A 15,714-nucleotide genomic window follows, 5' to 3' on the forward strand; every position below is an offset into this window, starting at 1 on the left:
ATGGACAGTGGCGTTCGCAAAAAACGGACGCTGGCGGAACGACGAGAATCTGACAAACTTCGACAGCGGAGGTTTCGAGCAAAGAAACGAGGTAGATCGAATAGTCATGTCTATCCCCTCCTTAACCTAACTTAGATTCAGAAGAACAACGACTTCTACAAGTGATTCATGGCGTCGTTGAGCATGAGAAGAAAGAACGAGTCTACACACTTCCCAAGAAAACTGCCGATGAAATTCGTGAGACAAATCGTATTCGTCAGCAGAGATTCCGTGCGAAACGACGTGGCGAGGACATTTCAGAAGGGCCACCACTGAGTCTTCTCGAAATTCCAAAAATTCCGATGGAAGAGAAGAAGCCAATTCCGATTGTTATAAAAGAAGAAATTCCGCCCCCTCCACCACCTATCGTCATTCCCGTGATACAGGAGACTCCAGAAGAAATTATGAAACGATTGATTTTACAAGCAGCTAATGATGAGAAAAACCGTCAGACTGAAATTCGACGTGAGAAGGATCGCGTGAGAAAACGTCGGGAGCGTCAGAGGAAAAGGGATAAAGCGATGAAGCTGGCCGGGTTGACTTCAGACGAAATGATCAAATTACGTAAGTTTCATAATGACAGTAACCCGAGATTAATGAAAATTCTTCCATACTTTGCCATAACTCGCTTAAATCGCAATGCTTTGAGCTGAAAAATATACCAAAATGTAAATCTCAGCGAGTTCTATGCCTGTGACTTACTACGGGCCGGATGGCGAATGTGCCGCGGGCGGGAAAAGAGACTAAAAATCGCGAAACTGATCAAAAAATCATTCTAGCCCGGCCCGTGGCAGATTACGGTCATAGAACACACCGATATCTACATTTTGGTATATTTTTCAGCCTATAATAATGCGTTTTTTAGCGAGTTACGCGATTTAGTATGATTTCTTCTTTCAGATTTCCAAAAAACGTTGAAAAATATGGAAATCAATGAAGCTCAAAAAGCTGGAGAAGCTCAAGAACCCATTGCAAGTGAAGACGATATGGAAGACGATGAAGTTCAGTATTCAGATATAATGAATATAGAACAGGTGGTGCAACCGGTAGAAGAAGAAGAAGAAAATCCCACTATCCATCTCGACGCGAACAACTTCATAGCGCAGTTGGCAGAGATGGGATTCCAGTTTGATGCGACGACGACACCGACACTTCCGGAGAATATCGATGTAGCAATCAAGCAGGAGAGTCTATCAGATGAATCCACGTCTTCTACCTCTTCCTCCACCCCTGAAACTCCTCGGACACCTCTCCCGTTTGAAATGTTCACCGAAAAGAAGCCATGGCAACGGTGTAACACATCAGAAGAGCGTCGGGAACGAGAAAGAATGAGAAAACGCGTGTATCGAGCTAAGCGGAAATATATCTCGACTGGAAAACTTGAAATGCAATGGGATCCGAGTCCGATAAAGAGATCACCGAATGATGATGTGGAGGAGGGGATCACACCACTTCCAGAGTGGAATGCAAACTTGTCGAGTGAGCAGAAGGCGGAGGCTCATCGGATTTATAATAAGAGATATAGGGAACGACTGAAGAGCTCTGCACTGAAGGGGGAGGAGTCAAGGAGTCAAAGTAGGGAAGCCTTGTTGGTGGAGCATGATCAAGCTTGTGAGTTTTTTTGATTCCATTAGTGTAGATTTACGGCGTAAATCCATAACATGCTTCTCGCCACCGTTAAAAATTAGCATACTTGCGAACCTGGCCGAAACGGGCCGACGCGTAACTCGCTTGAAACGGAATGTTATGTTCTGAAAAATTTACAAAAATGTAGATATCAGCGAGATCTATATCTGTGACCTACTACGGGCCGGATGGCTATTCGTTAGTGTGCCGCGGGCCGGTCTAGAATGCCTTTTTGGCAATTTTAGCGTTTTTGGCACTTTTTCCCGTCCCGCGGGACATTAAGGATTAGCCATCCGGCCCGTAGTAGGTCACAGACATAGTTCTCGCCGAGGTCTACATTTTGGTATATTTTTCAGCCCGTAATATTGCGTTTTAAGCGAGTTACGCCCCGGTTGGCCAACGAGGCTAAGAGCCTTCAGTTTCGCCACTATTCGGAGTACATTTACGGCGTAAATTCACATAAAACTTTAAAAAAGTCTGATTCGAATCAGGTGGCGAAATACGGCGTAAATCGACATCAGATGTTAAATCGACTCTGGGGTAGATTTACGGCCTCAAACTCTCATTCAGAGTGAATTTACGCCTTAAACCCCATTACCCCCTGCTCTTCCCACCAAAACCCCCAATTTTTTGCAGTATCTTCCGAAATGATCACAGAGTTGCTATCTACAATATCGCAAGGTCATTTGCCTAGTCTAGTATCGAACAAGGTTGCCGAGTAGCCGAACGGGTCAAAAAACTATTCATATCATACCATAATAATGCATTTATTTATTAATTCTGTGATTCGATTTCTCTTTGTGATTTATGTGATTATGCTGTCATTTCTATTGCCAGAGCTCCGCCCTTAGTACAAATGAATATAGTTATCTCTATTTTTTTTCGTTTTCTAACAGTTTCAGTGAAAAAAACGCCTGGAAGTAGTTTTTTCCCCAAAATTCAAAACTCCAAGAGAAAAATCATAAAATTCGCGAAAATCGGTAGGAAATTAGTTTTTGGTTGAAGAAAAGCCTTTGTCCTTTTTGACCATTTTTCCATATATTTCTGCGGAATGTATTCTTCCTAAATTTCACAGTTATGGAATGACGGAAGGCGGAAGTAAAATTCCTTGTCCGGAAGTCAGAAGTCGGCATTCCGCACAACTCTGGCCCCTATGCACCCAAACTGCAAATTCTTACTGTAGCTTAAAGGCGCATGCCAAAAAAGTTTTCATACAGTAAACAAATATTGTCGTTTTCTACCGAATTCAGTGAAATTTTCGTGTTTTACTCACCAGCCACGACCAAATCATGCTCGAAAACTCTCGGTATCATTTGATACATCCTTCCGACCACTTCTTCCTTATCATCCGGAAAATCGATAATCATTTTACTGCGACGATCCTCTTCGTCTCCTTCTTCGGCGAGATTTTCAGTTGGGTCGCGTGGGAATAGTTTCTCGATGGTCTCCGTTTCGATGGACTCGTTAACAATCCATTTGGCTACCTGGAAGTACGACGTGTAAGTGCGCTCTACTGATAATTCGATGTGTACTTCGCATGGACGTCAATTTCATTAAAGTTTTCAAAATTTTTAAGTGATTTTTCATTTTTCACGTTTTTTAAAGCCAAAATAGGCAATTTGTTTTTACAAAAAATCAGAAAAAAGCAAAAATCAAATTTGCACTCAAAAATTCATATTCGACTTTTCCACGCGGAGTACACGAAATCGTTTTTGATTCCTTGATGTTTTTCGAATAAAAACGCCAAAACCGCGGGTTTTTTGCAACAAAAGGCACAGTTATTACAACTGCGCTCCACCGAAATCATCTTGAAAAATGTGTCGGTTTCGGTAGAGCGTCTTTGTAGGGAGCGTGCCGTGCTAATACTTGTGGATTGTCTATTCATTTGATTTTTTTACATTTTTTTCGAATAAAAACAGCAAAAAAAAACGACTTTTGCAACAAAAAGACTTGTCCACATGGACCACACGATATACTATTCTTGCTCTCTATTCTCGATAGAGCGCGATTGCAGAATCTAGGCTCCACCCATTTTTGCAACAGTGCCGCACGCAATATTCTCTATGAAATCAGAGGTGTTTCCTATTTTCTATTCAAATATTAGGCTCAAAAACCTGCGATTTCATAGAGAAAAATTGCGTGCGGCACTGTTGCGAAAATGGGTGGAGCCTAGATTTTTCAATCGCACTCTATCGAGAACAAGAATAATATATCGTGAAGTCCACGTGGACAAGTCTTTTTGTTGCAAAAAACCCGTCGTTTTTAGCGGTTTTTATTCGAAAAAGATCGAGGAATCAAAAACAAATTTGCGTGAAAAAGTCGAATATGAATTTTTGAGCGAAAACTTCATTTTCGCTTTTTTCTGAATTTTTGCAAAAAATCGCCTATTTTGGCTGAGAAAAAAAAACATGAAAAATGAGAAATATCTACAAAATTTTGAATTCTCATAAAATACATGATGCGCTCTATTGAAAACAGCGATTTCGTGTACTCCGCGTGGAAAAGTCGAACATGAATTTTGAGCGAAAACTTTATTTTCGCTATTTTTCATAATTTCTGGAAAAAATTGCCTAATTACTTTTAAAATCTTGAACTTTTTTAGTTGAAAAATCTGCAAATTCGCTCTATCGAAAACATCGAATTCGTGTATTCCGAGCGGATTCGAACACCCGACAAAACCTGTTTTCTTTTTTTTTCTTGCAACCGCGCTCTACCGAAACCGATGAAAACTGTGTCCGAAATTGAGAGACGCAGAGAAAAAGAGACATTTTTCAAGGGTATTTCGGTGGAGCGCAGTTGTAAGAACTGTGCCTTTCAGCGACAAAATTGCTAAAAGTGGGCGGAGCCACATCTCTTACATTCTCTCTAATAAACGAATCAATTCTCTGCGCGACGTCGGCAATCCGAACATCTGATTCTGAATCTTCTCCTAACAGAGTCTGTGCGAGGGTCACACAATGTAGACACATAATAATACTATCGAGATGCTCGACTTCTGGAGACACGGCGTCCCAATCTTCGAGCGTCTTGTTCTTAACGTCTTCTTGGGACTTTTCAGCGTAAATGTCTACAGAATCCTCGTCGACGTCGTCTAGTCCTCCAGAATCCTTCTCATCCCTCAACCGTCTCATCACCTTCCTCGCACACCAACAAACCACCAGCAACATCATTCCCATCGTCACATTCTTCGAGTCCATCGCCATTCGATCCATTTTTTCGAGCAGTCCGTTTTCAGATTTTTCGAAATTTACGAACATTTCGACTGTTCGATGGAATGATCTCCAATCGAGTCGATTCGTCGTTTTTTCCAGTTTCAAATAGAATAATTTGATGAGATTCTGTCGACTAATCGGTAGTTTTTCGAGTACTGTATCATAGTATTCATCGATTTCAAAAGAGCCGAAGAGAGGGGCAAAGATGAGATTGGCGAGAAGAAGACGACGGATTTCTGACCAGTGTCTGCAATTATTTTTTATGAAAAATCCAGTATTTGCATAGTTGCCAAGGCCCGGCTTCAAAAAATGACCCTTTTTTCCAATTTTTTTTTCGAAATTTTTTCAATTTTTCATCGAAAATGTGACCATTTTTGACTATCTTTCAGAATTTTCTTCTAATTCTGAAAAAATAAAATTTGGCTTTTTCGCGGAAAAATTCAAAAAATTTGACTTTCGCGCTAATTTGTCCGGGCCTTGACAACTATGAGTAATCTGGAAATGGTTTTCAAAATATCTGGAATAAAATTCCTTTAAAAATTTTGAAAACTGCTCAAAACTTGTCATGGCCTAACTTTTTCAGTTTTGGGTTTCTAAATTTTTTGAATTATTTTAAATTTTACATTCAATAAATTCACATTCTCCATGCATAACTAGGTTGAATTCTGAAGTAAAGTCGAAATTCGACAATTTCGAACAAAAAATTCAAATTTTTTCAAAACTTCGTTCAATGTCCATTCGAAACCAGACGCTCCGAAAATATGGAAAAATTATGAAAAAATCCTTATTTTTCAATAATTTTTTCATGTCAAGTGGCGAAATATTATCAAAATCAGTATTTTGAAAAGTCGTGGCCTAAGATCCGTCAACTCTGCCATCGTGATATCGTACCACGAAAATGACGTCACTCGACACAGCTGGAAACGTGTGCTACCGTAATATTTCGAAGTGAAATATATTTTCTCCAGAAAAACAAAAAAATCTCCTAAAATCTAAAAATTCAAATTTTCTCTTAAAATATTACGGTAGCACTCGTTTCCAGCTGTGTCGAATGACGTCATTTTCGTGATGCGATATAACGAAGGCCGAGTTGTCGGATCCTAGGCCACGACTATTTAAAATACTGATTTTGATAATATTTCGCCACTTGACATGAAAAAATTATTGAAAAATAAGGATTTTTCCCTAATTTTTCAGTGATTTTTCATATTTTTTTTGATGTAGCTAGTTAATAAATCAGATGAATGTCCTTTATTCAGATTATCATAGTTCCCACGCAATTTCCCCGTTTCGGTTGAGCATTTTGAAAGTTTTCGAAAATTTTCAAAAATCTCAATTTTCAGCCCGAAAATGCCATGGCCGAACTTTTTCTGTTCGTGTTTCTAGGCCATCGGGTCACTTTTTCCGACAAGAACTTTCGCAACTGCTGGCCTAGAAATCCAGCAGAAAAAGTTCGGCCGTTTTCGGGATTTTTCGCAAGGGGTTTGATTGCTTGTCGAAAATATGAAAAATCACTGAAAATCAGTAATTATTTCATGTTTAGTGGCGAAATCCCGTTTTCCAAGCAAAAACTCACTCCGAGAAGACATCAATCTCGTCATGTTCCAAATCCACATATTTCAGCCATTCCCCAACTTTCAACACATCATTCATCATCTCGTTCTCTCTCTCCCCGAATCGATTCATATGACATTCGAGAATTCTCTCAACAATCGAATCCAACTCATACTTGTCACATTTTTTCTCAAAATTCTTCTCGGATCGTCTAGATTCATTTATGATTCTCGCATAGAACGCAATCGATTTCTCAGCGATATTTGGAAGATCTCCAAGGGACGCTGCCGATTGGATCGTCTTGATTTTAGCGATGAATTGATGCGCTTGTTCGGAACTTTTCAACGTAAAAAGAGCATTTTGGAATGTCGATTTACGAGAAGTTGGCATGCGTAGATCAGAAAACGTGTCAAACCACTCTGCACTGCCCGTTTCTTTCTTCTCCAACTCTTTCAACCGGAGATGATCATGTTGATCTTGACGTGCTCTACTAGTCAATGCGAGATGGAATGGCATCACTACGCGATGGAATTGACCGTTCTCGTCGATGAAATAGGAATTCGAATCGGAATGAATGTGACATCGACCACATAACATTTTATTCTCTCCGCCGGGAACCACGTTGCATTCGGATGATGGCACGTGTTGCGCACAGACACGCACGTTTCCCTGGAAAATGTTTCGAGTAAAATCGCAAGAATTTATCAGCTCGGCACAGGTGTTACAACTGCGCTCCACCGAAATTCCCTTGAAAAATGTCTCTTTTTCTCTGACGAGTATCTCAATTTCGTACACAATTTTCTTCGATTTCGGTAGAGCGCGGTTGTAAGAAACATGTCGTGAAGTTTGCAAAAACTGCATTTCTTGTCAAAAATAAGTTACAAAACATTACTTTTCGCTATTTTCTAGGATTCGTATTACAAATTTAGTTTTCTAATGAGTTCTTCAAAATCAGCCGAACTTTTTGCTTTTGTACTTCTAGTCCACGGAAAGTTCTTCGGGATCAGTCAAAACCGTTTAATGGCGAAACGTACGGGTGGAAGAACTTTCCGTGGCCTAGAAAAACAAAAACACAAAAGTTCGGCCACCAGCGACCAGGCTGGAAATTCGTGGCTTGGTGAGTTTTTTTATAGGATTTTGAGCATATTCATATTAGCCTAGCATAATTATTACAACTGCGCTCCGTCGCAAACGAGAGAGTATTAGGTGAGAGACGCAGAGTTTTTTCTCGCGCCGACACAGATTTTCACTGTTTTTGACCTATTTTCGCCTTTTTTCGGTAAATTATAATGAAAAATAGCGATCATAGGTCAAAAACTGTGAAATTCTGTCGGCGCGATAAAAAACTCTGCGTCTCTCACCTAATACTCTCTCGTTTGCGACGTAGCGCAGTTGTAAGAGCGGTGGACTCTCTAACACTCACCAATACAGTCCAAACTTCCAACAACGACCTCCTCGGAGCGAAAATTGTCAAAAATTGTGCAACTCGATCTTCTTGTGTAGCAGAGACCCAGGAGACAGTGGCGTCTCGGTATCCTTTGAATATTAGGACAACTTGTCGGTTTATTATCTGAACAAAATTTCAAATTTATTCCAGTCAAATGTTTTCTCAATAGAGCGGATTTTTACTCACATCAATAACCAAAACCCTGGCAAGTCTATCGGTCACAGCCACATAATTACAATCGGGTGATCTCGACACGGTCTGAGCAATTCTCTGCTCCAAAATGAGACTTCTCGTCGGTACATGTACCGCCGATCTCATATGCGCAGCGATCCGCGTCGGTTCCGTCGAAATGCCGAAAAACTTTCGGATTCCGAACGAGGGGACGAGTGACTTTCCGTACTTGATGACATCGTCTAGAAGTTTCTCTTGTTCCTCCCTATCATGCCATACAAATACGGCGAATTCTTTCTCAGTCGTCACCATGAATGTGGAATACAACGGGAGTGAGGGTTTCTCGACTTTCGCATAAAACGAATCATAGGACGCTGAAATGTAGGCAATTATTCATTTATTACCCACTGATTTACTACTTTATAGCGATATTCTGAAATTGGCACTTTTCACCATTCTCTTAGGCTTAGGTTTCTTAGAAATTTGGAAAAAATTGACAAAAACGGAGAAGACTTACTAGGGAAGGCCTCCGAGTGACCGTGGAGTTATGGAACGTGACCTATATCATTGGAAAGCCTGGTATTCGAGAAAAACGAGGTCGAAGTTCGGAAAAACAGTGAACTATTGCCTTTCTGACACGCGAAAAAACTGTTTTGGAATTTTTTGCAATTTTTGCGTGTTAAAAAGGCAATATTTTGTCATTTTTTCGAACTTTGACCTTGTTTTTCTCGAATACCAGGCCTCGAGGGCAAAAACTGAATATATATTTGGAATCAGCTTTTTCTCAGCTTTCCAATGATATAGACCACGTTCCATAACTCCACGGTCACCTGGAGGCCTACCCTAGTTAGGTAGCAAAAAAAGTGCCTTACTCCCCACACTTTCAGCCAAAAATTTGCCTAGGAATCCGAAAATTGGATGGAGGATGTTCCCTATGTTCCCTAAGTAGTCCATAATCACAGCTCCGAGACTTACCAATTGATTCAACGTACCCGATGATTAATATGTAACCATCTTTGATGCAACTTTAGATTGTAATTCACAACCTTGGGAAACACATGCTCTTATCTGTCACTAACTTATCTCTAATTCACCAGGAACCTATATATAAAGTGTATGTATTCACCAGACACCAACCCCAAATTATGGCTATAAAGTAGTAAATGAGTAAATGGTAGTAAATGAGTGTTTGCCTGAAATGTATTGATCGAATGTCGACGGCTTCTGGAGACCTGTGAATATGACGTGGATGATGTTTCCCTTGATATCTGGAGCCAATAGCTCTGATTGGAGTTCGATGGATTCGGAGATTTGTTTCACCGTCTTCTCTCCTTTCGCTATTAACATTTTCGCTTGATATAACACGGATTTCAGGGAAATTGGATTGATCATGAAGAAACCTTTTGTGAAGACAATTATGAACGTTTGACCTGTCTGGAATTAGAAAATTAGCACGCCACGCTTCTTACAACCGCGCTCTACCGAAACCCACGAAAATTGTGTGCGAAATTGAGAGACGCAGAGAAAAAGAGTCATTTTTCAAGGGCGTTTCGGTGGAGCGCAGTTGTAAGAACTGTGACGAGATAATATAGTTCAAGGGATTAGATTTTCTTCTGTGTACTCCGCATGGACAAGTTTAATTGCGGATTTTGAATTTTTGACAGTATTCAGCGTTTTCGGCAAATTTTCGTCAATTTTTCAATAAAAAATTTCCAATTTTACAGATTTTTCCGATTTTTCTGAATAAAAATTGCTGAATTTTCTGTTTTCAATGTATTTTCGGAATCAAAATACCAAAAAAAATTTCAGACTACACGACTCATAAATTGGCACGCGTCTTACAACCGCGCTCTGCCGAAACCGCGAGAAAATAGTGTGCGAAATTGAGAGACACAGAGAAAAAGATACATTTTTCAAGGGGATTTCGGAGGAGCGCAGTTGTAAGAACTGTGCCGAGCGAATATCTGAGAAAACCGATTTTTTTTCTTTTTTTTTGAAAAATTTTCCGATAGTTTTCGAAAAATCCGTTAGAAATATGTTGGAAATTTCGGCTGAAATTTTCAAAAATAGTGATTTTTCGATTTTTCCTTTTTTTTGAAATTTTATACTCAAAAACAGGTTTCTGTGCGTCTGTCCTTGAAATACCTACAGTTTTCATTCAATTTCGAGATTTTTGTATTCCGAAAAACTAATTTTTTTCAGAAAACGAAATTTTCCAAAAAAAAACTATATTTATTTGTTATTTTGTTTAATTTTTGACTTTTTACAGATTTTTTAGAGAAAATTCGTTAAACAATTGAAAACGAATCAAAAAATTTTCTGTATTTTTATGATTTTCGGCACTTTTCAACAATTTTTTATTCTATTTTTCGCTAATTTTCACCTCGAAAACGCGCTCACCTTGACAACATCGAACTGTACACTATTAACGGGTTCAAAAATGGAGAATCGATCGAAATAGAGCATAGTTCCTTGCTCGGTGAAGAAATAGACGTGTCCATTGAGTGTTCCCAATGCAATGATTATCGAATCGAGTAGATCAATGTGTCGAACATTCGAAAGACCGAATATACAAGAAGCGGTGATCTCATTTCCAACCGGATCTCCTTCTATGTATTGTTTACACACTATTTTGTATTGAGATTCTGGAAAAAGGGGAGACATTTGGGAAATTCGAAATCAGTAAATTAAAAAAAGTTAACATAATTCGAATTCGAAATGGGTTTAGATCATACTTGTCATTTGACGGGCCGGGCCGAGGAAAAAAATTTGCCGGCCCGGCCCGGGTGGAAAATTTTTTAAAATTTTTGCACCCCAAAAATAATTTTCAAGTGCTTTTTTTCACTAAATTTACTGTAGGACTAATAAAAATCATCAATTTAGTCGAATTTTAGAAGAAAATGCCCCAAAAACCACTTTTTCAAAAATTAACGCTGAAAAAAACACATAGTTGTCAAGGCCCGGGCCGGTAGAAAATTTTCAAGGCCCGGCCCGGCCCGAAGGTCCGGCTTCAAAAAATGACCCTTTTTTTCCTAATTTTTTTTTCGAAATTTTTTCAATTTTTTATCGAAAATGTGACCATTTTTGACTGTTTTTCAGATTTTCTTCTAATTCTGAATCATAGTCGAAAATTTGACTTTTTCGCAAAAAAATTCAAAAAATTCGAAAAAATTTGAAAAAATTTGAAAATTTCACTTTCGCGCCAATTTGCCCGGGCCGGGCCTTGACAACTATGAAAAAACATGTTTTTCGAAAAAAGTCACTTCACCCGGGCCGGGCCGGTGAAAATTTGGAAATCGGCCTGGCCCGGCCCGGCCCGGCCCGTGACAAGTATGGTTTAGATGTCTAGTTGCTATAATTATTTTCACCGAATGGTTTTCCAACTAGCATACTTTGGTCGGTAACTCGCTTTAAACTCAATATTATGAGCTGAAAAATATACCAAAATGTAGATCTCGACGAGTTACATGTCACTGATATAGTATGGATCAGATAGCTATTTGTTAATATGCCGAGGGTCGGGAAAAAGTGCAAAAATACGCGAAAATGACCAAAAAAGTCATTCTAGACCGGCCCGCGACTCATTAACGATCTGACATCCGTAGGGTTCGGGAATTCCGGCCCGGGCTCGGCCGACAGAAAAATTTTCCTCAGCCCGGCCCGGTCAGCCCGTCGGCCCGGTTACTGTAGAAATTTGAAATTTTTTGAAATAATTTTGAATTTTTTTTTGCAAAAAAGTCGAATTTTCGACTATGTTTTAAAATATCGATAAAAACATAAGTGTACGAGAAATATTGATTATTCTACATTTTGGTAAATTTTTCAGCTCATATAACTCAATTTGAAGGTAGTTACGCACCAAAAAATGGTGCTTTTCAATGAATTTTCAAATTTTATGTGAGAGAAATATGTTTTCTCGGTTTTTCATTGAAATATTGGATATATTTTTCCAATTTTTACCTATTTAAAAATGTAAGTGTGGAATTTGAACTAATTTTCCTGAAATTTCTATGAGAAAAGGCGAAATTATTCAAGAAAACTTGTTATTTATTACTAAATTTTTTTTGGAATTTTTTTTTGCATAATTCAAAGTGAAAATGAAATGTAAAATTGATAATAATTTAGAATTGCTCGAAAATGTTTTTCAATTATTTTTCAGAGAAATAAGGAGATTTTTTTCTAATTTTAAAACATGAAAACCAGAATTTTTAGCGAAAAAAACTGAAAACTGTGTTGAAATTTGAATTTTTTTGTTTTCGATTGATAAATTCGTAAATTTATTGATTTTTTTCGCGAAAAAGACAAATTTTCGACTATCATTAAGAATTAGAAGAAAATTTGAAAAATTTACACACTTTCGATGAAAAATTGAAGAAATTTCAAAAAATTTCAAAAAATTAGTTTTTTTTGAAGCCTAACCTTTGCCGGGCCAAGTATGCGAATAACGTTTTTCAAAACGAATCTACTACCACCAGAATCAGAAAAAATCGCCGATTTTCAAATGCGGGAATTTCGATTTAAGAATCTTTATTCATAATTTTTATTTGATTTTTAATTTTTCAAAACAAAATAATCTTTCATGAGATCTTACCATCGGGCGGTTTTCTCAACACGACAAATCTGGATTCCCAAGTGACTAAAAGGTACTCTGCATCAGAATACGTTTTCAAATCACATCGAAACAACCAATTCCGTATCGATTCATCACTTTCTATCGAATTTTCAGCCTCCTCTTTCCCTTCTCCACCTCCCCAATCATCCCATTCCTCTACATTCTCATCCTTTTCCGTATTTTTACAGAATTGTGTTTCACTCCCTTCTGAACTTTCCGAGTTTTTTCGCTCGAATTTCGCTGAAAACAGGGGAAAAATGTTTTTTTTTAAATAATTATTTCTCACATTCGTCGCCAAAATCTCCTAGCAAATATTTTTTGACTTGTTTCGCCACGTCATCATTTACAGCACAATATGCTTCTAAATTCACCGGTGGCACTGACATTTCATCTGAAATTGAATGATTGATTAGCAATATTTTGTGTAATTTCTAAATTTCTATTGCAAAAAATCTTGTGATGAGGCGAGAGAGCACGCGGAACGAGGAGGGTGCAGGCAAAAAAGGGTGCGGTGGAGCGAGAATGCATTGTTTCTTTTAGCGGGTGTTTAAAAAAGGGTTTTTCGGGTTGTATTGCTAAAAATGCATTTAAAATGCCTAAAAATGAACTTATTTCAGTAGAAAGTCTGAATGAGCACGTTTTCTCTTGGAAATATTCAAATTTTCACTAAAACGATGTAAAAATGCTAATTTTTTTGGTGAAAACCCCTTTTCCTTGATTTTAAAATTGGTTAAACATGAATTTTGAAGCGTTTCTGCAAGTTAAACGAAAAATGAACACGAAAATCTTGAAATCGCTGTTCTGAAATATCTATCTTTTTCAGTTTTCAGTCATATATTGTCTTTGTTTGGTATTTTAAAAAAAGTTTTCAATTTCGAGAGTCTCTCCTGGTTTTATTTGTGATCACCATTTTTCAAATTTATACTTTTTATGTAGATCAGAAACAGGGCTTCATTTTTGTAGTTGACAACTTTTTGATAGCTATTCACACTTTCGAGATACACGCGCTCAAAAATTGACAAATTTTTACCAACTTTGACATCTCGTTACATTATTACCTCTGATTTCACAGCGTGAAAATTGTATTGGTTATGTAGATCAAATCTAGGGCTACATTTTTGTAGTTAACAACTTTTTGATAGCTATTTACGTTTTCGAGATACGCGTCTTCAAAGCATGCGACTTTTAGGCGAGAGAGAGAGAGAGAGAGTGAGAGGGTGCAGAGAAGCTAGACGCCCTCCTCGTTTCACACACTCTCTCGTCTTTGAAGGCGCATAACTCAAAAGCGTGAAGAGCTATCAAAAAGTTGTCAACTAGAAAAACGTAGCCCTAGCCTTGATCTACACAAAAATATAAATTTAATAAAACTAAACCTTCAACAAAAGCTGGACAAGTTTACTTTCCGGATTCAATCTTTAAAGGCGCATATCTCAAAAGTGGGTGGAGGTATCAAAAGGTTTCAACTACAAAAATGAAGCTCTATGTTTGATCTACACAAAAAATGTAAATTCATAATGTTTTGGACAACAGTGGAGTCCGTTACCAGTAAAAATTTAGCATACTTGCAAACGGGGCCGACACGGGCCGGCGCGTAACTCGCTTCAAACTCAATATTATGAGCTGAAAAATATACCAAAATGTAGATCTCGACGAGTTCTATCTCCGTGACCCAACAGGCTGGATGACTATTCGTTAATGTGCCGCGGGCCGGGCTAGAATGGCCTTTTTGGCCATTTTCGCGTTTTTGGCACTTTTTCCCGGCCCGCGGCACATTACCGATCCACCATTCGGCCCGTAGTAAGTCACAGTCTTGGAGCTTGTCGAGATTTACATTTTTGTATATTTTTCATAAAAACTCAGTTTGAAGCGAGTTACGTGCCCGTGTCGGCCCATTTCGGCCCGGTTTGCAAGTATGAAAATTAGACTAGAAATTTAAGTTGTCAGTGTAAAAATGCATTCTCCAACCCCAGCCGATTCTATTTTTTGCAACTTCCCGTTTCAATTCTTCTTTTTCGTTTTCTCAATTTATTAATCCGCATTTTTCGCGCCTCCGCTCGACTTCCGGACTCTTCCGAAAAGTTTCCCTCTCTTTCGAAAATGATAGGTTGATTTATGCTCAGGAAGCTTAGAGAGAGAGAGGGAACTGAGCACAAGCTCATGCATACTATCCAATTTCTCTCTCTCAGACACTTGTCACTTTCAAGAGGAGGAGAAAAAAGAGGCAAGCATATGTACAAATATTTAAAAACAGTTCGAGGTATCGAATTACGCCGGTGGACTTACTTGTTGTTGGGATCAAGTACTATTTATTTACTGAGATTCGCTTTTTTCAACATTTCCGCCGAAGATTTCGAAAATTTCGAAAAAAAGATGTTACATTGAGAGAAACAAGGAACTAACTTTATAAAACATGAAAAAAAATACAAAAAGCAAAAAGCAAAAAAGTTTTGGCCTCGCCGGGAATCGAACCCTTGACTGGTTTTCTGCAAGTCTCGTGTACTGGACCACTCGGCCACCGGTGCACTTGGGTCAAAAAGACCCCGAAATTTCGTAGAAAAAAGTTTCCGGGGTAATCGAGTACGGGGAACACGATGAGAGCAGAATTGGATCAGTTTAGAAACGGAAACCCCGAGTAAGACGTTTTTCGAAAAATTGATATGGCTACTTCTTCTTTTCACATCAGTTTTGAGAGTTTTTGTTATTTTTGTTGAGAAAGCCGTGAATTTGGACCACATCACGATTTTCTCACTGGAGCGCGTTTTCTACCGCATCAAGATTCAAATTTTAGGTAGTGAAAATTCCTGTGCAGACTTCAGTATGTACAGTAATCCGAAATTTTTGAAATTCCGGACACAATCCAAAATGCTCAAAACGCTGAGGAGTGGTTTTCAAATTTTTGATAATTTCTGATTTTCATGAGATACAAAGCTTTGAATGGCTGAAATCGAGGAAAACTCTAAAATAAATAAAAATTCCATACTTCACAACTTCGTAGCTCCGTTCATTGGATGCTAGAAAAAATTTAAAAACAGTTTCTGAATCTTTACGTCGTC

The 15,714-nt window shown here is 38.4% G+C and overlaps 2 protein-coding genes across 2 annotated transcripts; one reads left to right on the forward strand and one right to left on the reverse strand.

Annotated features, from left to right (window-relative positions):
* On the forward strand, positions 1-2,387 carry GCK72_000423 (uncharacterized protein; the record flags this gene model as incomplete). The annotated part of the gene is made up of 4 exons (XM_003093797.2): positions 1-91; positions 142-603; positions 940-1,650; positions 2,302-2,387. The coding sequence occupies 4 exons, from the start codon at positions 1-3 to the stop codon at positions 2,385-2,387; spliced, it is 1,350 nt and encodes a 449-aa protein (XP_003093845.2).
* Positions 2,388-2,930: 543 nt separating this feature from the next.
* GCK72_000424 (uncharacterized protein) lies at positions 2,931-13,047 on the reverse strand (the record flags this gene model as incomplete). Its single annotated transcript, XM_053722486.1, has 9 exons — positions 2,931-3,149; positions 4,524-5,124; positions 6,454-7,100; positions 7,855-8,001; positions 8,065-8,423; positions 9,282-9,483; positions 10,450-10,694; positions 12,641-12,901; positions 12,948-13,047. The coding sequence occupies 9 exons, from the start codon at positions 13,045-13,047 to the stop codon at positions 2,931-2,933; spliced, it is 2,781 nt and encodes a 926-aa protein (XP_053591131.1).
* Between the last annotated feature and the right edge of the window lie 2,667 nt (positions 13,048-15,714).

This window comes from Caenorhabditis remanei, chromosome I (genome assembly GCF_010183535.1).
Source record: "Caenorhabditis remanei strain PX506 chromosome I, whole genome shotgun sequence".
Classification (NCBI taxonomy): Eukaryota; Metazoa; Nematoda; class Chromadorea; order Rhabditida; family Rhabditidae; genus Caenorhabditis; species Caenorhabditis remanei.